The sequence below is a fragment of the Porites lutea genome, chromosome 8 (assembly GCF_958299795.1).
Source record: "Porites lutea chromosome 8, jaPorLute2.1, whole genome shotgun sequence".
In the NCBI taxonomy this organism is placed as follows: domain Eukaryota; kingdom Metazoa; phylum Cnidaria; class Anthozoa; order Scleractinia; family Poritidae; genus Porites; species Porites lutea.
This window is the reverse complement of record NC_133208.1, coordinates 11223374-11249270: the sequence shown is the minus strand read 5'-3', so window position 1 is coordinate 11249270 and position 25897 is coordinate 11223374. Positions and strand designations below refer to the sequence as shown.

General features: G+C 38.0%; 3 protein-coding genes across 3 annotated transcripts; 1 reads left to right on the top strand and 2 right to left on the bottom strand.

Moving 5' to 3' along the window:
• Positions 1–193: 193 nt before the first annotated feature.
• Positions 194–3254, top strand: LOC140945074 (REPTOR-binding partner-like). Its single transcript, XM_073394142.1, has 2 exons — positions 194–720; positions 1473–3254. Exons 1-2 carry the CDS (start codon positions 316–318, stop codon positions 1560–1562), a joined length of 495 nt encoding a protein of 164 aa, XP_073250243.1. The 5' UTR covers positions 194–315; the 3' UTR covers positions 1563–3254.
• A 130-nt stretch (positions 3255–3384) lies between these two features.
• LOC140945189 (zinc finger protein 385B-like) lies at positions 3385–8457 on the bottom strand. Its single transcript, XM_073394243.1, has 4 exons — positions 8101–8457; positions 6743–7197; positions 5599–5843; positions 3385–4402 (listed from the first exon to the last, which is right to left on the bottom strand). The coding sequence occupies exons 1-4, from the start codon at positions 8455–8457 to the stop codon at positions 4203–4205; spliced, it is 1257 nt and encodes a 418-aa protein (XP_073250344.1). The 3' UTR covers positions 3385–4202.
• A 5653-nt stretch (positions 8458–14110) lies between these two features.
• Positions 14111–22755, bottom strand: LOC140945188 (interferon regulatory factor 1-like). The gene is made up of 6 exons (XM_073394242.1): positions 22612–22755; positions 21915–22272; positions 17917–18011; positions 16077–16172; positions 15382–15484; positions 14111–14486 (listed from the first exon to the last, which is right to left on the bottom strand). The coding sequence occupies exons 1-6, from the start codon at positions 22690–22692 to the stop codon at positions 14443–14445; spliced, it is 777 nt and encodes a 258-aa protein (XP_073250343.1). The 5' UTR covers positions 22693–22755; the 3' UTR covers positions 14111–14442.
• Between the last annotated feature and the right edge of the window lie 3142 nt (positions 22756–25897).

The window sequence follows — 25897 nt, the reverse complement described above, 5'->3', positions numbered from 1 at the left end:
TCCTGCATCGTCATTATCATGTGACTCTCAGGAGTGCGCTCATCGCGCCAAAAAACGTCAGTAGTTATGTAATCCTTTTTTTGATTGGTTGGCAAGTGAATTGTTTCACGCTACGTTTCCCGGAGACTACAACCTCGTCCAATCAAATGCAGAGAAATGGTTTTATTTACACGTCAATCAAGAACCAAAACATTACATCACTTTGTTTTGATCGAGAACGGTGAAATTTACCACGTACGAGAAGGCTGGAATGTTCTGAGTTGAAGCAATACAAAAAGGTCTTCTTCTGACATTTTCTGAGTTTTTTGGCCGTGAATGGCTGTAGTCACTTCGATCTATACAAAGGAGACATCTCAGGCGAAGGAAATTCTAGAGGAATACAATAATCCAATGAAACAAGAGGGAATGAAGTTTTCCTGGACTGGTAATCGGCGAGCAAAACACGATAGCATATCGTCTGTCGACAGCAATTCCTCTTCGGATTCACCCTTCCCGGACTCTCCGAACAATACAGCTTCGAGGATGAATACGGCAAAAAAGACTTGTGGCAGAAAGCGAGGAAGGCGGCCCTCCAAAATCGATCTAGAAGCTAAACTTGAACGAAGCAGGCAATCGGCGCGAGAGTGTCGAGCTCGAAAGAAGCTTCGATATAAATATTTGGAGGATATGATTGCGGACAAGGAAAGTTACGTTTACAAACTCCGAGAAGAACTTGAAATGGTAAGAAATACACACAGTGATCCACTTGAAAAAATTTGCTAACCTTCGTTGGGAAATATGATAATTTAATCTCAATATACAGCGACCTTAATACTGGGAACACGATACCTAAATATTAAGCTTATGTAGTTCATCACCGTATGCCGTATAGACCGTATACCTTAATTTTTTTTTACGTTTTTATTAAGGCCAATACAGAGTTAAGTTTTCTGTGACAACACGAAGTTGTAGACTTCTGGGTGATCGGTGATCTGTTTATGTTCACATCTCAGACAAAACAAAAGTGATCACTCAAATGAAGGCATCTTTGGAATTTTAACGCTTCCTTCCGTCAGCAATTTGCTATAAATACATCAGGTATCTTTTATCTCTTTTTTATCTTAAGTGTTTGTTTTACTTTGTAACGTGTAAATAACACAATCAGGCCCACTCAATCAGAAAAAAATGTCATTAACCTTAATGTTTTGTTGAACCTGTGTCTTAGGACTTGGAAATATAAAATAGAACATAATTATAAATAGAAAATTTATAAATACAGACGTGATCTACTGGTATCAAATTACGATGGTTGGTTGGACCACAGTGGTTGGAGGCAAGTGCTCTCACCACTGAGCCATCCCATAACAATACAACTCCAAGGGGTCTTACACAATAGCTCCCTGGTCACATGCCATAAATTGCCTATTAAGCCACACCCCTAGAAGAAAAGGTATCTTTTATGCAATAATGTACATTTTATTTTTCTCTGTCAGTATCGCCACTGGTGCAAGGCTGTTGATAAAGGAGTGTACCCAACAGACCTCCAGGAGTTCATCAAGGAGCATGTTGACAATATCGACTAGCACTGGATTATGAAAAGATTGGTGTTTAGGAGATTACCCGTAGCCAGTATGCTATTATGGCTATACTGGGTTCAGCTATCTTTCCATGGCATTCCATTGCTCTGGCATATGCTCCCTTACCTCAGCCAGTTCAGAGACCTTCAAATTCCTTCTACAGCTGTGAAAAAAACATGAATTGTGGTGGATCAATTCTTTCCCTGAAGTTCAAGAACCTTAAAATCAGCTGTTGATCTGAGTGCACTTTTTTTGCCATCAAAGTTATGTCTTGAGAGGATCCTTCAAAATGGCAGCAGCAAATCTAAATAGCTTGAAGATAAACCAAGAGAAAACAACTACAATCACCATAAACACAGCTGCTACGCATCTTGATAATTGTTAAATATTGTTAAATTTCAGTTGAAGTGACAGACACATGACTGTTCTATTCCTCACCTGGCAGTGCCTTCATTATTTTATTGTTGCCATGGTCTAGATTCATGAGACTTATTAGCATTTACATTTTAAAAAATCAAATGACTTGGAATCAAACATGTGCAATTGAGGGTTAGCAGTAATTAAAACATAAGTGCTTGACAAAGTTTACAGCATCTAGGAAACTTCAATGCAATAATACAGCCTTTGTCATGTAAGCTCAAACAGGCAACTCAGCCTTAAAAATTAAAATGTTTTGTTTGTGGTCCTTCTGTGAATTGTAAATTGTACTAAAATATACATGGTTTTATCCCATCAGGTAAATAAATCCTATCTGCTACAGAAATATCATGTAGTTTACAACATGAGCATTATTTTTACTCTTCAATGTTTATCATTGATATGATTGTCCTAAGTTTACAAATTATGTACCCTAGCATGGACCATAAGAAGTTAGTAGAGTAGAGTTGTGACAAAGATCAACAATTTGATTAATTCAATCTTTTCTCAAACTGTTTTTAATTAATGTTTTATTTTTTAAATATTTTGTGAATAATTCATTTTATTTTAGTTTTAATATTGGAAATTCTAATACTGGAATAATTTTTTTATTATTGTTGCAACGCTTTTTGATGTGAATATTTTAACCCTTTCATTTCCATGAGGGCAAAAACTCCGAGTCACAATTTAAGAAAACTGACCAAATTTTATTTTGAAAAATACCAGGTAGCTGAAAAGCATAGCGTAAGTCAACTGTCAAGTGGTTCCATATAAAAGGTTACACCACAGGATTTCAAAACCATGTTCCATGTCTTTCGATTATTGTTACAGTGTAGTAACTGGGTTAAATGTTGAAAAAGTTGGAATACTTTTGTATAACTACTTAGTAAAACTTAAAATAATGAAACCTTGTTTTCTTCAATGAAAGTTGCACATAATAATGCTACCAATTTCATTGATTTTATTTGTAAAGACTAGTAATGCAAGACAACCCAATAATTTTTGCTGTTTCCTAAAATTGATTATGAAAAGGTGCGCTGTTGTATGGCTTAACACCTGTTAATAGAGTTTTGTTACTTCCACTTATTAAGATGGTTTTTCTTAAAGGAGTTTACCACACTTATCACCTTTTGAACAACAGTTACTTTAATGCTTCATCAGTCTCTATAAAAATACTTGTGTAACATTAACAGTTTAGTACAGAGAGTCACAGAATCTCATGTAAAAAATAATTTGGTTGCATTAAACTTTAATAAAGTCCAAATAACTTTGTACCAAAAATTCCCTCATTTGTCTTTCCTTTCTCATTTGTCATAAAATATTAAGATGGAATCCACCATGAAATTGAGTAAGTTTTATTATATTTTTCAGAGGACAAAAGCCTTCTCCCAGAATAATTTAAACAATATTGCATTCTTTTTTACACTTTTCAAGGGCTATATATGTAATTAGTTATCTGTAATAACACCAAAGACAATTTCTCATTGTAGCCTGAGAAAGTAGAATTGCATAAGAATTATGAAAACACAGGTAAAATTCTGAAAATTTTGTGTGTAAGATGTCATTTGGTGAAGATTGACATTTATTTTTTCAGACTCTGAAAAGAAATTTTCTTTGGTGTTATTAGAGAAATCTAATCACATCTATGGCCCTTAAAAAATGTAACACACTGCTGGTTGTCACTGTTGCACCAATGAAAATTAAGTCGAAGTCCAGAATCTGTAAAATAATAGAGGATAAATAAGCAAAATGCCTCACCAAAACTCCCGTCTGTGCAATTTTTCATAGGCAAGGTACTTGAAGAATATTTCTACCAACTTTTTAGACCTTAAGGGGGAGATGGCATGTTGGAAACCCTCTGAGGGACATCAATATGGTGGCCAGAAACAACTGTCATTGAGTTTTGCCACAAAAGCTTGAATTCATCACCTAAGGAACTTTAATATTTAAAACATTAAAATAAGACAAAGATTGAACACATAGCAAAAATCTCAAAAGATAAAGACATGTCAGCCTTCTTGGCCACCACTTAAGATGCTAACCACTGATTTATAACCTAACACTAAAGCATCTACGATATTACTAAAATATTGTAATGTTTGTTACCAAGGTTCAATAAGGGTTTTGTTTTCCAGAATTGTCATCATATTACTTTACTCTGTATATTTCATACTCTTACAATCCTTATGGAAAAACATTGCCAAAAATGTATTAAACGGACAAATATTTTTACAGTTTACACAAAGATGGTCTTTGCACATTAGAGTTAACATCACGATTAGCTGATTGTGTTTGTTGTCCACTTAATGAGTCATTTGGGTTAACCATGCATGTCAAATTGCTGCTTGCTTTAACAAAACTTGATGAAATAGGTGGGAACTTGGAAAACACAGCACCTCTTCCTCTGTTCTTTTGCCAAGCTCTTAATGCTGAAAGGCCAATATTATTGTGTTATTCATTCTCTAGAGGTATATTTTTGGAAATCAATAATTATTTGTACATAAACACAATTACCTACAACCACCATCATTCAATCTTTAAGTCTGAAATTTTTTTTGTCAAATTTGCTATTCATTTTCCTTTGTTTCAGATCTTCTACTATTAATAACATGAGACCAAGAAAACAAAAATTTAAACTAGTTTGCATGAAGAAAGATTTGACCCACAATCCTCAAAATTATCCCCCCTGTGCCGGCACACTTCAGCTAATAACAAGCCAGAAAATCTGTTTGAGCATCATTAATAATGAACCGAGGTCCTGAGGACTCAAGAGAAACCCCAGGGCAGGAGGGAGGGAGAGAAAATAGTAACTCAAATGCAGGGTTTGAGCTAGGATTTGATCACTGGGGGACAACTTGTCCCCTTTGCTAAAATTTTGGGGGACATTTTTGTTTTTAGGGGGACAGAAATTTGTACACCCGTCTGCTGATGCAAAGGGGTTTGTCTTCTTAGATTTCTGGCAAAAATAGCAGAACATCGCCTCCTTTTCATAGCTCAACCACGTGTGATCTCGTGATTTTTTCGGTTTCCTTCGATCCTCATCCGTTTCTTCCTGATTAATACACTGTTCTTCTGTATCATTTTTCTCTGATTCACTCTGGCTTTGATTTGGAGTGAAAAAGCTTTCTAATTTTCGAACACATTTTCGATGTGACACATTAACTATTGCCAGGCGCGTTCACCATGCTTGGTTGAGCATGACATGTACTTGTTCAGTAGAACGTAACTGAAACTTTCCATGTTCTGTTTTAGCTTGCAATTTCTGTACTGAAATAAATCTCTTCGTGTGTGCTTCCTTTCCAGCTTTTTTCTCTAAATTTTGAAGGGGACAAATTGTCCCCTTGGCCGTTTTTTAAGGGACAATTTCAATTGCAGTGCGGGATTGGCGCAAAGGCACGGTCTGGCTCAAACCCTGCAAATGAATGCCTGAGACAAGTGATCAGATTACACCTAGCCGCTGAAACAGCTTGGGTTCTTCTAGCTAATTAAGTTATTCCTTTGGAATATTAACCATTGTCTGCACCAGTATCATTACCATCAACATCATCATCACAATTTATTGACCTTTAGTCCTAACAACTGCCACAACAGACCAATGTATGTAGCTGTAAGTTTTTCTACTTACATGTTCCTCCTCTACCCCTCCCCTGGCCTCTCCCTCTTCCTCTAATTGTCCGGCCTCTAGACTGCTCGCATGCTTGTTGCCTTTGTACTCTGTTAATGTGCTTTGGACTACTTAAATGTTGCTCCATTTGAATCTGGGAGTTAAAGCTCATAATGCATTCATCACAGTAAAACTTCATCGGAGGATTGCCAACTGTGGGTAACAAAACCACTCCTAAATATTTACAACAAAAAGATACATGGAAAATTTAATACACATTGTTACCAGTAATAATATTTTAAAGGGTTTTGGAAAATTTGCTGTTTTAAGGGAAAACTTTTATCTTATGGGGAATGTCCACCTCCTTTAGAAAGCTGAGTGTGATAAATACTCCAAACAAAAACTTCAAAACTGTACTATGTCAATTTTAGTGGCAGTTTAATTTTGCACATGGGGCAAAGGTAACTTTTTAATATTTTCCAGTTGAGACTCCTCTCTCAGAATTCTACCAATTCTAAACAATAATATTGCACTCGAGATTCTTGCATATCTTGGGAAAAAACTACTGTTTTCTTTCTAAGTTATTACAGAGTTTGTTACTCTATTTTTATAACATTTCTCTTCTATGGTTGATTGCTCTTTTTCCAGGTGTCTGATTCATGTTAATAACCAAGGCATTTGTCACCTGGCAAAGTTTATAAAAGTACCAATATTATGATTTTGACTTCAGTCTTCATTTTTGTGGATCACCACTAACTTTTTTTCCAATCCGTAGTTTACGTCTAGGAGAACTTAAGCGATATTGCAGAGTATAATAGCCCACATCAGGGTTTCAAAAAGATGTTCAATTTCAGAGTCCTTTTGACAAGAAGTTCTCTCATTTTGCTTGCTGCCGAGCCTTTCTTGATCAAGCTTGTTCATTCAATGAAGCTGAATACATATGTTGAGGTTCAATTTTATCCTTGGTTTAAATTCTATTCTCTTTTGTTTTGGGGTATACTGATGTCTGATAATGAGTTTGAAACAAAAGAAAATAAAATTAAAACCAAGGATAAAACTGAACCACAACATTTATATCAATATTAAGCCATCTTAACCTTGCATTGTATCCTGGGCCACTCATACATTAATCTCTCTAAATAAATATACTTAGAGAGTATTTTGCTACATACTAGAAACAGATTTCCAGTGCATTTTCCCCTTAAGATGCATGTCCATTTGACTCTTGGAGTTCAATGTCAAGCGACAAAATTCACAGTGCAGTTCATTAGTTTCTTTATTAACGGATGATACTGTTTCACTTGTATTGGTGTCTTGTAACAGAGCTTTTTCTGGCTGTTCCTGTGAGACAACTGTTCCTAAGCTAGAAGGGACAGTTAACTCTTTTATATTGCCTTCATCTCCTGTTTGACTCAAGGCTTGCAATTTGCGTTGGTGCGATTGGCCATTAAAATGCTGCGCAACTTGTGTAGTAGAGTTGAATTTCCTTCCACAGATAAGGCAATCGAGACCGACACGATCAAGTGGCAAAGCTTTGAGTTTGGGTGGTATATCAGATGTACATGTAAAACTGAAAGACAGTTCCAAGCTTTCAGAATGCTCTTCATTTGAATCCTTCATCTAGCAAAAAAAAGTTGCAGAAAGGAATAAGCAGGACTCAGTTGTTGAGATAGCCACCATCATTATGCAGATTACCCTAACCAACGCTTTAAACCATAACCACATGTACTCCTAGTAACAATCTCCACAATTTTTTCTACTATACATTATTTCTTCTAGAGCAGATCTTCATGGGGTAGTTTGGAATTAGTTCAAAGTCAAACCCTCTAATCAAACTAAAACTGCCCACCTCTCACTTGCAGAGATAAAAGACACTTTGTCTCCAGTAGCCACATTGTCAGTGACTGGCAAGCCTCCAAGCTACCCCCAAGGAATGGGCTATTGCAGAATTTAATACCTGCACCCCCCAGTTGAGGACCAAAAGAATTCTTCAGGGGTAAGTGATAAAAATTGAGGGTCTCTAAAGCAGTAGAGTAAAAAATGTTGAATTTTTTTTTCACAATCTTCAGTCATGAACAAGAAAAAAATAACTTTTTAACAAAATTCTTTAAGGGCAAACCCTGTTTCCTTTGAGGTGCAATGAGTAAAAGAAAACGGTTGTTTTGGTTTTATTGTCTCAACTGCTGTATTTTGCAACTGAATGTAGCAGTGGTCTTGTTAATCTAAAAGTTAACCGCATACTTTATACATATACATATGGGGGCGTTCCATTTGTATCCACAACCTCCCCCACCCCCCTTCCCGCCCCCCGCTTAGGATGACCCTCAAATTTTTGTTGGTGTCCTTTGAAAAATGAAATCCTAAGGGTTCATTTTTTTTCGGCACCTTTAGAAATTTTGTCCGAAGGATCCAAATTTTGCCGGTTCCTTAAAAGAAAAAAAAAGCCCCCGCTGTGAGAAAACCTGTCATCCTTACGGTGGGGGTGCAGATAAAAAATGGAACGTCCCATGGCAGAGTCCTCACCGGGTTCATTGCACCAGGTTGACTCTGTTTGATCTGTTCCTTAAGTCGATGGGATTTCCCTCGTTTATGCTGTTCTGCTTGGGTCAGGGAATTGAGTTGTACTTTGCAGATGTCACAAAAGAATTGTTGAGCGTGTTGTTGTTGCGGAGTTCGTTGCTTGTTGGGCATGTGTTCATCATAGTCTTGGTTCGACATTTTTCGCTTCCTCCCTGGATTAAATACCATAGTATTGCTTTCTTGCGTTGGTGCATGGCTTTCTTTGGTGCTATGGTACAAAGAGCAAAAGTCTGAAAAGTCCGAGAAAGAAAATTCTGAAAGTTCTCCCTGGTTAGAAATCTGCAGATTTTGCAACGCCATTTTACTACTGGTGCGGTTCGCGCGGTTTGCACTTTGAGCCGTAGCTTATGTATGTAAGTGTCACTAGAAAGTCACCACGTACTTTACAGCAAGGAGCCCAAAAAAAGTGTAACCGCTTTTAATTTATTCACATTCTTTCGTGCAGATTTAATCCAATCAGAAGCCAGCTGGAAACTGTCCTCGACTTCTGATTGGTTAATACCTTCATGAAAGAATGTGAATTAATTAAAGGAGGTCACACTTTTAGGCTCCTTGCTGTAACAGTTATAGGCCCCGTGCAAACAGACGTAACATTGTTAGCCAACAACTCCCAACATTGTTGCGTCCGTTTGCACACCCTGCTGCATGTTGTTGGATGTTGTTGCGTGTTGTTGAGCAAAATTTGTAACATTGTTGAAAGTTGTTACGTCCGTTTGCACGTAGCTTTGTGGGCTATGAGCCTGCGATCATGAGTGTCCGATACGCCTAGTTCTTGATCACTGGTAGTGAAAGGGGTAAGGATCCAGTAACCATTTCTGCGTGCAGCACTTCCATAAAATTTTTTTTAATCACAATGCGACTACTATAAACGGGGCCGGCCACCCAGCCAAAGTTGACCAATCGGATTACGGGAAAATAACAATACATTCTGAGAAAGTTAGTTGTCAATCATAATAAAAACGAAACGAAATAAACAACACGTATCGAAATCAACTAATTACAACCTACAGACGTGACCATTTGAACCTGCTGAAGAAAGGACTTTTTTACCGAGAGGTCCGTTAGAGTGAGTGGCGGAGGCGAAAAAAGTAAACGATAATATACATAGAGAGAAATATATAGAGATGAACAAATATTTTTACTGATCCTCAGGTCTCACTCTATAGATCCAACGTTCTGCACCAGGTTTTGCAGAAAATTCTTTCGCGGCCCTCTGCAGTTTATGTCCATATTTGTATTTTGGGGCCGTTGCTATACTGTATTTCATCCATCCGATGAGTTGTACATTTTGCATGGTTTGATCCTGTGTTTTGTCTGTTTGGTTTGGCCATCCGATACATTTTGTTCCAGCAGAAGACTGTGATTTAATATAGACGAAATACCCAGCAAGGTATGATCATTAGAACTCGTTCATTAAACGGACTTCTAAACGCAAGAGAGGAACCAGTGTTCTTCGATCTTTGTCAGTTGAGTTCTATAAAAATTTACACTTTCGTCTCGTGCTTCTCTTGCTTCGCACTTCTAAAATTCTCATCAGCTTTTGCCCCTTTTTCATTGGTATCCTATGATGGACGCGGTGAGGTCATTAGTACATTCACAATAAACCAGATGAAGGCTTCAGACTGCCGTCCGTACAACATCGTCCTCGGGATCCTCTCTTAAGCCCTGTGTAAAAGGACACAACATTGTTAGAGTTGTTGCGTCCGTTTGCACGTAGCTAAAAGTTTGACCGGTTTCAAACTTTGCGCAACAACTCCCAACAACACGCAACAACATGCAACAGGGAGTGCAAACACACGCAACATGTAAGCGGATTGCATACTCAACGCATCAGTGGTTGTCCCACAAGAACTTCCGGCGTTTAACAAACTTATGAATCCACCACTATGGAGATCGTTTGCGTTGTTTTAATGCTGTCAGGAGGGTCTCAATGGGGTTAACCGATAGGCGTAAAACGACCAAAAATTTAGTCGACAGCCGTAAAAATTGAAAAATTTTAACCGTTAGCCGTAACTAGGGTAAAAAGAGTTAACCGTAAAAGAAATTTTTCCCTAAATTAGTTGATTTTAAGGAAGGTGCTTAACTCACTTATGACCGGCTGCGCCTTTCTTATTCACGGCTACTTTGATTCCTTACGCTCTCTCCTCTGCAGAAGCCTCTTTGTGTCGCAGGGAGGTTGCTGGGAGAAAGAAAAAGAAAGGGCGCGCGCGGGGACGAGTCTTGCTTGACCTCACTTGGCCTGTGTTTTATAGGACAAGTTGACAGCGCTACATATATCAATGACTAGTACATTTCAGTGTGAGTATTATCAATGTTTTACATGCAAAAGATGCGATAAATTCAAACTAAAATGTACTAGTCATGGAGTTATGTATAGTGCACAATATTTTGGAAAAAATAGCATAACGTCAAAACAGTGAATATTGAAATTTTAAGATGTTGCAGTAATCAATCTCAATGAACGTTTCAGACCTTATTATATACATTATGAAGATTATGTGAAGAGATCTTAAAAAAATTCGTTCGAGTCGTTTCAGAGATATACAAAATAGCGCTAAAAGTCCAAATTTTGAATGAATTTGCGCTTATACAGGTGGTGAGAAAAGGGCTTAGTTTTCAAGATCGCAAGAACAAAAATACACCCGAAAATTTCCTACGATAAAAAGATGATATTAGCAGCATTCTGACGCTACTTAAGAATTATTTGAGTCATTTATAACGCTTTTATTAAATAATCTATCATGGCTATTGAAAATTTGAGGTTTGAATCGAATTCAAATATTCAGAATTTTTTACTTCTTACGGAGATTGTTTGCTAAACACCAAACTTTAAGTTTCTAGTGTTGGATTTTCAGTAGCTGGTCTAGATCACACAAAATTCGCCTTTTATCAATTTCAAAGTTTTTTGTTTCTTGTTGTCATAGTAATATCGACTTTAAATAAAACTACATTTTCACAAATTTCACTCCATAGCCAAACGATCGGACAAGGAAAAAGCCACTTCACAGGCGATTGAAGAATATTGGTATGGCCTCTGAAAAACTGTATCGAAACACCTTGACTTAATCGGTGCCAGTATTGAAAGGTCTTGTTAGTATTTTTCCAACGGGTGAAGAAAGGCCAATCGAAAGGTTAAAGGCAAGACACTAGGAGTATCGGACACTTTTAACATTCAAGAAAAGCATTTCAAGGAAAACGTTATTGTAGTCTTGGCCTTGACGAGCAAGCCAGGAAGTTCCGTCTGAAAACTGTAAGGCCTCGCAAAAATCAGCAGCAAAACAGAAAATTATTCTTTATCGACCCAGCAGCAGCTAGATCTGTTGCTTGACTCAGATGGTGAAAGCCAGATGAACAGTAAGTACTGGTCAACGGTGACGTATCCGAGACAAAAACTCGCTCGGACCACGTAATCCGAAACGCATTGGCCGCGCAGAATAATGAGGCCTAGTGACAAGGCAACGGCAGACAGCCAGACAGTCGTTCTGTACAGTCCCTCGCTATCGTAAAAAAAGAACTTGAACAGCTCGTTATTAAGAACAGTTTGCTTTGTCCCTGGGGAAAGACAGCCCTTACATTTTCTCTAAATTCATACAAAGATGATCCTAGGATCTTTATTTTGCTTTAAATATACAAAAATAGAGGTTTATTGACAATTTATTAACAAATTCATCCTGAGATGATCCTAGGATCTTTACTGTACAAAAATAGAGGTTTATTGATATTTAACTCTTTGAAACCAAAGAAATTAATTTTTAACTTTTTTGTTTACCGTAACGGAAAAAAAATTAACCGATAGCCGTAAAAGAGCCAAAATTTTAGCCGATAAACGTAAAAGCCATCGAAACATTGAGACCCTCGGTCAGAGGCCGTCAACTCCTATAGTTGTTATGGCCCACTTTTTAACTTTTATCGTGGAAAGTGTGTTTTCCTTTCAGCATGCTTTACCAATTAAGGCATACAGTGTAGTATTCACCGACGCAGATTTGTAAAAAACATTTATTACAGTATATCAAAAGGATTTTCTGACGTTCCCACGTAACTTAACGTAAATATATTCTTACAAATATAGACTCTTTAAAAGGCGCTTTTTTTCCTTCCAAAGAAGTTTCCGCTATGTCTTGGACACGCACTTTAAAAACAACAACACATACTTTTATATTTCACAAAATAGCTCTTTTGACTAATCAGGGGCGTAGCCAGCAGCCTATAAGCCCGTCTGCCCGTTGTACGATTTTCCCTACCAAATACAATCATTGACAAAAGTTCTGGGACACTTTTGCATTTCTAGAGCGTTTTCCAATTCACATAGGTCCAACCCCTCCCCTCACCCCACAAACAAAGCTGGACGCTTGTATCCAGAATTTTTTCCGAGTTTCAACTTTGTATAGGACAAAGGGAGAGAGAACTGCAAGAAAATTTCGAAAACAATGCAATGTTTTATGACGAAACCCAGAAATGACAGAAAAATGTGAATATTACATTGAGGAGTTTTGTCCATGATTGTAACTTTTTTTTACTGTGACTCCTCTACCAGTAATGTTGAAGCAAAAAAAACTGACACATACGTACTTTAACGTTCGTGAATGAGAAAGAAGCAGAGGGGATAAATCTTGTTATAAACCACCCACATTGTGTTGCGATGAAATCTACTAGCTTGTCTTATATGTCCAAACCACGCGAACTACTAGTAACTTCGTAAATGCAAAAAACCTGCCAGAATAATAGAGACGATCTGCTATCAGGGTAAGGAAATTCTAGTAGCCAAATATATTACCAGTCACCTAACACGCGATCTTTAGGGACCATGCCTACAAAAAGTCGAAAAGCTACGCCCCTGCCGATCATCGAGAACAGAACCATTATCTAGAAGCGAAAACTATAGCCTGGGTGGCAGGCCTGTTGAAAGGGGACGGGAGAGAAGGGAAAAGGGATAGGGGACTGGAAATAAAAGGAAGGAGACTCTACCTTTCCCTCCTGGCGCTTTTCTCCTCCTACCCCCCCCCTCCCACCCCCACTTCCCCTCTCCTCCTCTTTTCGCAACTGCCACACAGGCTACTGAAATTATAACATTTACTTTGATCCAATTAAACGCATTTTGTATGGCACCCATAGAGGCCGTTCGTGGCTGTTGTACTATCTTAACCAAAAACCACTCAGTAACTTTTTAAGTTTACTTTACGAAAATACTTGGTATTAATTTCCTTTTGGCGTTAACTTTGTGAGTTATATATATTTTATTTTATATGATTTGAGCTAAAGAAGTTTTTAGTAGGCCACAGCCGAGTTCCAAAAACCCTCACTTTCAAAATGAGGCTAGGTGCACAACTTTTCTTGTGAAAATGAGTGTTATTTGCATGAGAATGAAAAATGATCTCCATATCAAAGGCTGAGGACCTACCCTCGTTTTGAAACAGAGGCCCGGGGGAACTCGGAAATGGCCCATTGACTACGCAAATGAACATGCAACTTGCTTTGAACATGCTTTGGACTTTTGAAATCTCCACAAAACAACGAGATCAGCGACCAAACTCAAAGCATTGTATAACAGAAATTCAGAAGCCCATAACCGGGAGCGAGAAAGATGAAGAAAGTTCAAAAATACCATTTCAGGGCTGTAGGTTTTGCTGAGTAGTTTGTAAGACTTAGAGATATTCTAAATTCGAGCCAAAATCGTTCTAAAAATAAACTGGTCGGGTGAAAACGCCGTGACAAGTGTACATGGAAGTTTCTCACTCCGGGTTATGAGCTCCTGACGACTTCTTAGACTTATCTTATATTAAATTCTTGAAATAAAGAAGACGCTACTAGACGTCTTATAATTGCCCTGGCATAAAACCGACCAGTTCTTTTCTGCACGATACATGTACAGCAACTCGCGGGGTTTTTTCTCGCAGCTTGACACTCGGCGGCGGCTGCATGTTTTCCCAAACTTGGTATAACGGTTTTTTTAAAAAATTTCTTACATCAGTGACAGCAGCCAATTGAACAATTACTGACGCCTGAGGGTGTGGGAATTGTCTTTAAGTTAAATGAATATCCATCGTTATGAAATAGATGTTTTTAAAGTAGCTTGCTCAAGTCTAGGATAGGATAGTATTTGAAAGGAAACTGAATGGAAGTTTTGACAACTTATTGCCTAGGGTAAGGAAGTTTTAGAGAAGGGTTCTTTAATTTGAATGAGCATTATCTGTTGTAGTATAGAACTTCCAGTGTCCCAAAGAGACAGTACTACCTAAAAAAGTTCAATGTGTCCCCTGAGCATAGGTACTTGGTAGTTTGGAGCCCTTAATCGAATACATCATGCCTTGGAAATTGAAACGGGTTAATGCCTGTAGAAAAAAAGAGACATTAAAAAATGCACATATTAGAGAAGCAAACGTGGTTAAATAAATTGCCATAATCAATTGTTAACGGTAAAGGTCAAGATAGAGATTTGTAAATGAATGCTGGGTGCATGGAGTTTCTTCAGGATAGTAAAGCGCCCCTCCCATGTTGACATTGCATGAATATCCATGGTTGTTATACCGCAAAAACGGACTTAATCTGATCTATGCACCCAGTGGGGGTCCTCCGCATTTAAAGTGACTTGGATGATCGAAGGATGTTTTGGGGTCTTAAATTTTCGATTCCAGGAATTTTTGGGGTCGGAAAATTTCCAAGTATTTTTTGGGGGCTTAAATTAAGTAGGGTTTTTTGGGGGTATACAAAACTAGCTGAGGATTCGTGGTAGTGCCCGCGTATCCCAACGGCGTTGTTCTGCGAATAAAATACAACCAAACTTGTTTTGCAGCTGTTTAATATTTAACGCACTACATTGCATTTAGCAATTATTAAGGCTCGGAAATTCCCCACGGGATTTTTTGGGGGGTTAATTTTTGGTTCAGGGATTTTTTGGGTTTTGTTGGAAGCCCTAGGGTTTTTTTTGAGTTTCGATCTTTGCCCATATTCGATCATCCCCGTCACTTGAAATTCTAAAAACCAACTCCCACACCCCCCCCCCCCCCCCGCCCCCTTGGACTACGCATGCGCTAGTAACTTGACCATACCTGCTTTTATCAGGAAGTGGAGAGTTGCGCCATTGTAGAGCGGAGGGAAAAAAGCGGATGAAAACAAGAGGTAGTCCAAAGAAAAATTTAAAACAATCCTTTAAAGCAAAATTTTGGAGGGATAACAATGAGTATTATGGTATTTTTGAATAAGGCCTATTAAGGAATGATTGCTGACCTGTGTCCACAGGATAACCACACAAGAAAGTTGTTGAATCAGCGCTACCTCCGGGACTACTAAGATATGGGGAGCTTGCTTCACTCATCATTTCATCAACCAACTGTTAAGATACAAAAACAACTTGAAGTTAAATATAGACATTTACCTTCTCAGAAATGAAGGAACTAGCCAGGTTCTCAAGGTATGTTCTAGATGTGGCGTAAGGAACATCCACATTTTTTTATCATGTTTTATTACAAAGATAATTGAACCAAAATTTGAAATTGTAACTGAAACGCCAAAACTGATGGTTAAACATTTTATGGAAAAAACTGCGAAAGCCTATGGCAACTCTGATTCTGCAAGCCATCGGCCAAAACGCTGCCCTTTCAGAAACCACGATCCTTGTATCGCCTCATGGAAAGGAATTCAAGACTGGATTTTGAACTCCCCACCGTGGATGGGATTCCAGATATTGGAATCCGGATTTTTGTTACTCTTGGATTCCGGATTCCAATTGTTGACGGAATCCGGATTCCTTGAGCTGTTTTCCAGATTCCGGATTCCACGAGCAAAAATTTCCCTGATTCCGACATCAGAGGGCGACTTGTACCTTGTACGCCGCTATCAATGTTTTAAAGTTCATGCCGTTCAAAGACGTTATTTATAAGCGGCTAATCGTTTCAGTTGTTTCCTAGTGTCAGCCATCTTACCGTAACTATTTCCACGTCTTCGTCACTCATGCAGTTTCTGCTGGCTTTAAACACAGGAGGCGACATGTCATACGGTTCAAAGGATGAATATAAAGGCTGAAATGGAGATAAAGATGCAAACTTAACTATTGAGCTGAGAGGATCAAATGAAACCAGGTCTTGCAATATGCAGTGTCTAGGACACTCTGTTCCACCTTGACTTTCATATGAGAACGATACAATTTGATACTGATTTTTGTCTTCCTGTTTTTATGTGGAATAAAAGAACCTACGCTAGCCATGCAGTAAGAGCCTGAATATAGCTCTACGGTAACTTCCGGTTTACCGGAAATCATTATCATTTCGAAGTCTTTCTTCCTCGTGTTTGTTTTGTTTGTCAGGTTATAATATAAACAAGTTGTTTCCTTTAGTGATTAGAACGCCTTGATAACAAGCAAAATTGAATCGGACTGTGTATTATTGACAGTATCTAGGATGTGGTTTATCGCCGGTACCGACTGCCAGTGAGCGTTTCTAGAGCGTTACTAATAGACTTTCTAAGAAATAGGAATCTTTTACAATAATATTTTCCCCAGAAGGGCCATTGTCAAATGTCGGCCGCTCAGTGTGCTTAGATAACTTGTACTATATGGCTCTAAGAAATCATAAACTTATTTAGAAACAGAAACGATAGCACAGCGAAGTACCCCGAGTGCTGTTTATCCTTGAAGAAAAGGTTACCTAGACGATTGCTTCTTCTAAGGGTAAGTAGAATTTTGACTTGATTGTTCGAAGAAATTTCATACATATGCAAGAAAGAATCAAGGAAACGATGAAGTGTCGGTAGACAGTGAAAAAATCAAAATATTGCTCTTTTTGATTTCGATTCAGGCCACTAATATTCAGTAAAGTATTTGCTTCTTAAAAGTCGCGAATACTTTAACCCAGTTTTATAACAATTAAACTTTCATCGTCGTTTACGGTTTAAATTAAAACGTTTCTAGGAATATCAGTTTCACTCATGCCTTTTCTCTTGCCAATAATTAAAACGTTACAACAGGTATTATGTAGAAAAAATTCTATCAAAATGAGGCAACATAAAGCCCGTATGCAGCTAATACGAGGAACCAACTGCTCGGCGACGGAGCCCGGATAGAAAGCTCCGGCTTCTCCGGGTCAATGATGATCGATTGGCTATTTCGAACATTGGTTATATTACAGTATTGTAATCCCTGGCTTTATAAATCACTTCTGAGGGTTGATTGAGCTTTCGTAAGTTATTTAAGAGCAGCTTCTAAGTTACAAAAAAACACGTACTTTATCAAACAAAGGCAAAGAATATGTATGTTCGTTTCGTTAATTTGCATATAATGTCCATGTGGCTTTTTGTAGCTTTAGCCAATTTTCTCAGTGGTTTAGACAAGAAAAAAAATGTTGTGTGTGATGAAACCATTTTTAATAGGTTGTTAAATTTTGAACTAAGGCCACAACATTGTTTTTCCGAAAGTAGTGGTTCAGAATATGAAGGTACTGTTGAGCCTCTGAACCCTAACAATAACATAGTCGTTGGCACAATGTAGGTCCGTATTGCGTGTATGAAGGGGCTACAACAGGATTGAAGTAGCTGACGCGCCTTAGGACCAGCACAAACGCCCAAACAAAAGAAACAAAAGAAAGAAAGAGAAACGAAGACACTCTTGAGCAAATAATTAATTATATAAGTTGTAGTTTATCGAAAATGCCTTTTGTATGATGGGAAGTGAAAGTGAAAGAAATATATATCAGTCATAAGGATTGAATTTTGCCCATGACAAGTAAACGAAAACAGCAATTGGATAAATAATAAATCATGCAAACTTACTTGAGGAGGAAAGGTAAAAGACAAATGAGATCCTGTGAATCTTGAGGGGTGACGAGGCTCACTCCCCTTGAGATCATGCTGCAGCCTTAAACGATCTAAAAATGATAATAAGCGAACACAATTGTCAACACCAACAATACCTAGTTATCAATCTTATCCAACTTTTAGAATATTAATTATGGATAATGATGCTGCACGTTAAACCAGTGGATGTTTCTAGAACCGCTTTGAAGGCGCCACAAGAAATTATTGTTTATTCTGACTCAAATCACTCCAAAGTTAAAACAAACAGACCATAGGAAGGTATTGCTCACAAACATTTACTGATTTGAACTGTCCCGCGTTAGATTTTATCCACAGACTCAGTTGGGACCACCTTTTAAGGCGTATACAGCGTGAATAGTGTCACAGTACAGTACTGTTAGGTATCTTTCATAGAGTCATACTTTGAGATTTCATCCACAGACTTAAAAGTTAGAACCACCAAGTACAGCGTAATAAACGGTACCACAGGAAAGTGCTGCTCAGAAGCTTTCATTTGAATTGTCATACTGTTGGATTTCATTCCCAGACTCAAGAGTTGAAACCATCCAGCGTGTACAGATCATAAAAAGCACCACAGGAGTATAATGGCCAGTAGCTTTCATTTGAATTGTCTTAGTTAAAGGTTTACTCGCATGGCTTAAATGCTCGAACTCTCTGGTAAAACGAAACTGTACCAAAGGAAAGTATGGTTCAGATTTAATTTCAAAGTTGACACCTTAGGATTTCACTTACAGACACAAAATTAGAACCATCTTGTACAACATAACAGACAGCACCACAGGAGAGCACTATTCAACAGCTTTACACGATACGATTTCATGCACAGATTTAAAAGTCAGAACTAACTTAGCCTGTACAGCATCATGATAAACAGCACCAGAGGAAAGTACCTCTCATTAGGTTTAACTCACTGCAGAATTTCATTCACAGTGACTCAAAACTGACATTCACCGACTGTGCAGCGTTATAAACAGCATCACATATACAGAAATGTACTGCACAAAACCGGGTTAGCCTTTATTTTAATGGTCAGACAAACTTTAGGGTATACAGTCTAGAATATAAAGATAGAACTATCTTGGACACCATCATACAGTAAATCTCGCGAGTAAGTTAGGCTAAAATTTGCCAGTTAGGCCCCCTCTATGCAACCTGTTCAGCCTAAAATTTGAAACAGGTTCATATTTTCTAAAATCCATAACTAAGAATTCTGTACACTTAAGCAAATAAGATAAGATAAGATATCCAGGGTACTCTTTGGAGACATACGCGCCTTATCACTCCAACTGCTATGTCAGTATTATGGTTTGCAAATTTTATATAAAGAATAAGCTGAATACCACTAAATCAATATTAGCTTTAAGTACTTGTATTTTTTTTTTTAGAAAAAAAAACTGAAGAACCTATTTACCTAGATAGCCTAAATTTGTACTAATACAGTACCATGTAAAAACCTGTTTAGGCTAACTTGGGAAAATGCTGTTTCTTACTCACAGGTGTGTACTGTAGCATGTTATATTAACTACGTTGAATCTCCAACCACAAAGATCATTCATTAAACGACCATCTAATCATTCTTGTTCCCAACCTTTTTTTGAAAAGAAAAAATTTTCATTTCATAAATACCTAATAACCAATCTTATCCAGACTGTTCTTTCCTTGAGAGGTTGCGTTTTTGTGGAGAAAGGGAAATGGTCAACCCGAAAACAAGTGTATTGTACCTCTAGTTAACGTGTTCAAGCAGAAAAAAGACCCCTTAGACGATATTTAGACAATTCTTATTCATCGAATGACGCGTGCCGGCATGGATTTTTATTTTTATGAAAGCGAAATACATGCTGACCGCGCGGCACGTTCCATGAGGGAATTAATTCCACGATAATTTTAAGATGGTTGCTGGTTCAAGGTCATCGTTTGGGCAAAAAATGGAAACATCCACTCTTGTTTCAAACATTTTGTATTATGGAAAGGATGTGAAACTGACGTGACTGAGGTTATTTTCTGTCTGGTTCAAATCGTCCTTTCTGTTGTAAGAGAGATAAGCCTTGGACAGTCCTGCGTGCCCCTTGGTGTCATGGCCATAAATTAATTAAGTAGTTTTCTTTGATTTTCGTTCGTTCTAATAATTGACCAAAACTCAAACATCCCGAAATAACTGCTATTTGTAATTTTCTGTATGAGTTTACTATCGATTATGATTCATTTCTTCAACAGATTGAAAAAATTTTATACGCCATCCATCACTTCATCAGCACTGCGCGGGAGAGTACGACTCACATTAATCTGAACGGAAAAATGGTTGTAAGGATTTCACATCGACCAAAATCATAGAGTCGTTTTTTAGACGTCATAAAAATACTAAAAACACGTGCACATTTGAATGGTGACATTTTATTGTTCCATTCACAAATTAAAAACTATTAGTGCTGCACATACCTGGTACAGCATAACAAAGACAACTACCGGAAAGTACGTGCACGCATGATATTGATTTACGAAGGACGTAAATGAGTCACGCTCTAAATTCATATAACAGAAACGCGAAAGCCGACCACCTAACTGTAAGACAACCGGTGAGACGAGGAGACAAGTGAGATATGAACAAATTCAAATTGAATCAGAGCAACTTAGTATAGAGGTGTGATTCTTGTTTTTTTTTTCTGATTTTGCGCCCTGCCTGCTCTACTGAGTGATAGTAGGCTGAAACCGACTTAAACTACAGAAGTGTCCCATATGGCAGCCATGTTTGAAAAGCAACCGCTGATAGAATTTGATACTGCATCCGTTTAGTAAATTAAAGTAACTAAGTGGATTTCTGCTACTCTCAAATAAGGCAAGAATGCGATTAATGGACCCCTAAAAGTCTAACTTTCTATTCATGTTTATTTTTCTCCTGTCAGATTATACGGGAAAAGACAAATTGTACAAGAAAGTGGTTCTTTTGAATTTGTTTTTAATCATTTCAGTAGAACGTAACTCAGAAATGACCGTTACCGAAGTTATCGGTAGCACAGAGTCTTGGTTAAGGAAAACGACCAGTTCATTGCCGCAATGTATTTCAATGAGAGGTTATTGTACATACCACCACAAGTCATGGAAATGCAATGTATACAACAAACAAACATTCTTTTGATCTTACATTTGGATTGATATGAAGTCTTAAAAGTTTGCGCCAACTAAGGATGTATTGTACTGGCATTTAAGAGCTTTGTGCTTTATCAAATCTACATTTCTAACCTTGTAGTCTTTTAGCATTTCAACTGATTGAACGAGAAGCTCAAGCGACTCTTGAAATGTCCTGGGCTCAAACGATCCCGCGAATGAGAACCGAAGAATTCAAGTTGAAATCAGCTGTATATTGATCTCATGGCGCGTGGCAAATACTTTGTCTCATTAATTTACCACTATCGATAGTTGATATTGATGGTTGACCGCTGTTCCTTAAAATCGCATTCATACAATATAAATGTCTCATTTGTCTCATCGTCTAACTCGACACTGACTCTGTCTATGTGAGGTAAAGTTTTGTTCGTGTTTTGTAGCGATACGTTGATGATTGCGCCAGACTTATTGCAAAATTGTTGACTTGAAGAAACAAATTGCTCTGTGATCTTGTAATATTAAAACCCATCAGTGCCAATATAGCTCAGATTTTGGTCCATGAAACCGCTAAGAGAGTATGATTTCCCTGAATGCGCACCATACCACTCTGGGTCCACTCTATACGAATTTCCCTAGTCGTTATTTTATTAGCTTTAGCTCTGAGTTCGTTGGCAACTATTTGCAAACAAGACATGCTTTGTTTGTATAGGCGGAAAGAAACATGGAGACAGAGAATGGAAAACGCTAACATCTTTCTCTAACTATAATAACATTACGTCGCTAACAGTGAGCTATTACAAACTTAACAGTTATCACATTCCGGTAGCATCTTTGGGTTCCAAATCCCTTACCTCTTCCTCGAACTGGCCGCATTTTGTAAATCTTATAAGCATCCTTTCCACGGGGACAACTCTCTTCGCGAATCTCCTTAATATCTGGTAAGGCATTCAAAGCACATCTAAAATTTGTCTTCCACTTTCGAGGATCAGGGAGGTCCCTTCCTTCTTTGTATTTTCCTGTATATGTGGCCCAGGCTCTAAATAGAGCAGCATCATCTTTTTCAGACCAGCCATGCCGAGAGCCGTGTTTCCAAGGGATTCGAAAGGTTCGCTTCCTCGGGTCTCCTTCCCATTTTAAACCATACAAGCCCGCATCGATCATCTCTTTGAGCCAGTCGCGAAGACGAAGCTTTTTACGTTGGTGCATCCTCTGAAAATGTTTAGTTCAACAGTTTAGGTTAGGCACCGAAGAGAATGCAGCGTAATTTGGGTAATGCGTTTTTCAAGCATTTTATCTAGGAGAGAACCAGTTATTGGCAAGACTCCGATTAGGGAGAGCTAACCTCAGCCCGAGCTAAAACGCCATTGGACTACTTAGTAAAATTGCAAATCATTTGTTATAAGCTCAAACTTAAAATTTGCGAATGAAGCATAACACGAAATAGATAGAGCATGATGTAAGGTGTGGCCCCGGCATGGAAGTTTATAAAACGGAAATCATTATGGAGATTATTGTAATCATGAGTCAGTTAAAGGAATCCATACTCACAGTTTTCCCCGAAAACGCGTGGCAAAAAAGCAATGGAACTCCGCAACACGGTAAGCGTGGACGCAGTAAGAAGCGTGCCATCCTGCTTTTTAACACCCAAGTGGCCAATCAGGACGCGGATCAGCCCGTTGGCAAAAAGCCGCGCATGACCTAACGTTACCTAAATACTTGCAGCTGTTGGCTGTTTGTATTCTCGCATAAAAATGTTAAAAACAGTTATGACAGTGGTTACATACTTTCGAACCTACTATAGTTGCGTGCGATATTTTTATTCTGCAAATGAGGGCTTAGTTACGGGTCAACTGGGTGAATTTGTACAAATAAATATGAATAGACATCTTGCTTCAAGCAAAATCCGTTCTTGCCACGAATTAACTACATACAATTAGCCTCAATAAAAAAAAAAAAATTTGTGCGATTACTCCACCGTTTAGCGATAGAGTACTTAAATAAACCTTACGAAACCTGCAGTTGTGGCCACTGCGGGGGAAAAAGAATTACAGGGCAATTCTGTGGAAAAAAGGGGAAGTCGGATTTAAAGCCTTTTACAGTCTAATTGTGTCTTTGTTTAGAATCAGCTTAAATGTCAGTTTGCGTTTTCTGTTTTTCCATCCTTCTCGCCTTGTTTAGCGAGTCTTATAACAATATCAAGGAAGTTTATTCAAATCAACAAATTAATGTTGCACTGCCACATGTAAGGCTGTAATCGACAATCTCATTAGTTTGAGGCGTGGTTGTCTGTCTATCACGTGGCCAGATAACTCTAAACAGGAAGTGCCGGACAAGACAAAGCCTCATATATCTCTTGTGTGAAGGGGGTTTTCTCGGTACTAAGAACTCGTCAGGACACAAAAATAAACGGATTAAATTAACTATCGACAGCTGACACAGAGAAAAAGTCCTCGATGTTATAATCTTTCATTTTCTCCCAGGGCATTATCTTTAATAGTTTCTTGTTGCAAAATAAATTCCCTGTCCCTTTGTTTTGTTAAGGATCATCTCCAACAAGTCTATCAAGGCAACATTTCAGTTTCACGATAGCTAGCAGTTTCAGTAATCCCATGCGCTGGGCTTATACGGTAGAAAACTATAATATATTTATTTTTTCGGTTTCTCTACGAGTTTCCGGTATCGTTGCGCAAAAATTGGTCAAAGCATTAGTAGGTTTGCTGAGGTCCGTACAAGCTAAAGCTTTTGTAAAATCAGCGCTGTAACAGTTGCAGGTAATTGGTTAGCTCCGATGAGTGCTTTACAGTTGCGCATAAATTTATGAGGCATTTTATTAATCGCTCTTTGTTTCAAGAAAGTTCTATTTCTTTCCTAATTAAACTACTCTGCGCAACAAAAACTGTCACACCTAATCTCTTTTCATAACAAACGTATCTGAAGCCACTTAAAATTCCCTCGAGAAAACATTTTTTTAATAGCTGAACGTTGTTCTACTCTACGCCTTCTCGTAGTAAACACAAGTTCTTAAGTTTCTATAAGAGAAACAACATGCCGGTTGGATACTTGTATTCATGCTTAGTTCGCTGTCCGTCTTGCTTTTAATAATCACCTGTGCAACATTCTTCAGTCGGCGTGTAACATGACTTGGCTGCGAGAGTTGAAATCAGCAGACGGCTGAAAACATCCCTGTGTTCTTTGTTAATTTATAATTTCAATACCACCATATTTCATTTGCGCGTAGCAAAGGGACATTCCGGTACGTCCGCATTTTTGGCGGATGTTGGCTTATGCTGCTGATGACATACGTTTCAAGTTTTAATTAGATTGCTCTTTTTTGCTTACTTAGTTTACTTTTTCACCTAATTCATCCGATAATAGTTTCCATTTAGTTCTGTCTGCACTGTTCCCCTTACCTTAATGTACTGCCATTAGCAGTGCTCAGAGTGTTGAAGTGAATGATATAGAATGATGATATAGGGTTTTCAAATGCGGGGCCCAAACAAATTTTGCAATAGCATTCCTTTGAGGTATCCTACTGTTAAACCATTACTGCAGTTAGATATTCCCATGAGAAAAATGTCTTTTTTGCAGTAAATAATGTAATGAATGAAATTATTAAATATTTATTCTCCCTTACATTAAAGGCCAAGATTCTCTCTTGTTCAGGCTCAATTAGGAATTATGATGTACTGTTATCTTGAGAATCAGTTACGAATCAGAGGGTGGAGGAGCGCACCACACTCACTGAATCACCGTTGTTAAATGAAAATTTTATTATGGGTTGGACGAAGTAACTTAGACAACTTGCGATCCTGTTGACTCTTAACAGAGCTTTTCAGAGTCGGTTAATACTGCTTTTATTTACACAGTAAAACCAGTGTTATTCGGAAACCCGCGGGGAATGTTTTACCGTCCGTATAATACAGGTCATGTGATTTCAATAGACGACGTCATATCAGATGTCAAACAGACCATACTTCCAGAGAATCGACTATAGAGGAATAGTTAAATCAATTAAGGTTTCTGGGAAACTGCCCACCTACCCCTCCCCTAAGTCAATATTAACACTTACTTCTCACTTAGGGCAAAATGTTGAGTTAGGGGAAGGGTAGGTGGGAAGTTTCCAAGAAAGCCGCCCTAAATTGATCCGAATAGTATGCCTCAGTGAATGGTGGCATTCAGGCGGGATGGTAAAACGCTTCCAAAAACTTTGATGATATGGTTTTCTTTAATTTCTTTATTATGGTTGACAGGCAAATTTAACAAAGTAGAAGAAACATAGAACCAGCTCAGTCAAACGATCAAATATAAGTAAAACACATTCTATACAAACAAATCATATTTTTTTATAATAATTTCCAGTTCCTTTTCTACTTGTGTATTCAACGAATGTTGACGCAAATAAAACATTTTGTCAAGTCACGCTTTTGTTTGTTAATCTTCCATTTTGGTTTGTTGAGTTTAAGTGTCCGTTTACTATTTCAGCCATTTTTTTTAGCTGGAAGAAGGGTATACTCAAAATCATTTGTTACTTCATTTAACGTACACCCGAGTGTATCTGTACAGAGTGCATCCCAAAAACGCTGGCGGTTTTTCGGTTTTGGTTTTGGCGCAGGTGTTGGGGGAATTAATAAGAGGGTCTTAATCCCGGCTCTTAATGAGATTAACCATCAGCCGTCGAAAAAGGTAGTTTTTTTTTTTTACTGTAAACCGTCAAAAATGTAGATTAATTTTAATTGTCAAAAAGTTTCAAGGTTTTTCAGTTCTCACTATTTCAGCTGATCTTCACGGACCTCTGGCTCCTGAAGAATCTCTGCGCAACTAGAATAACTAGCTC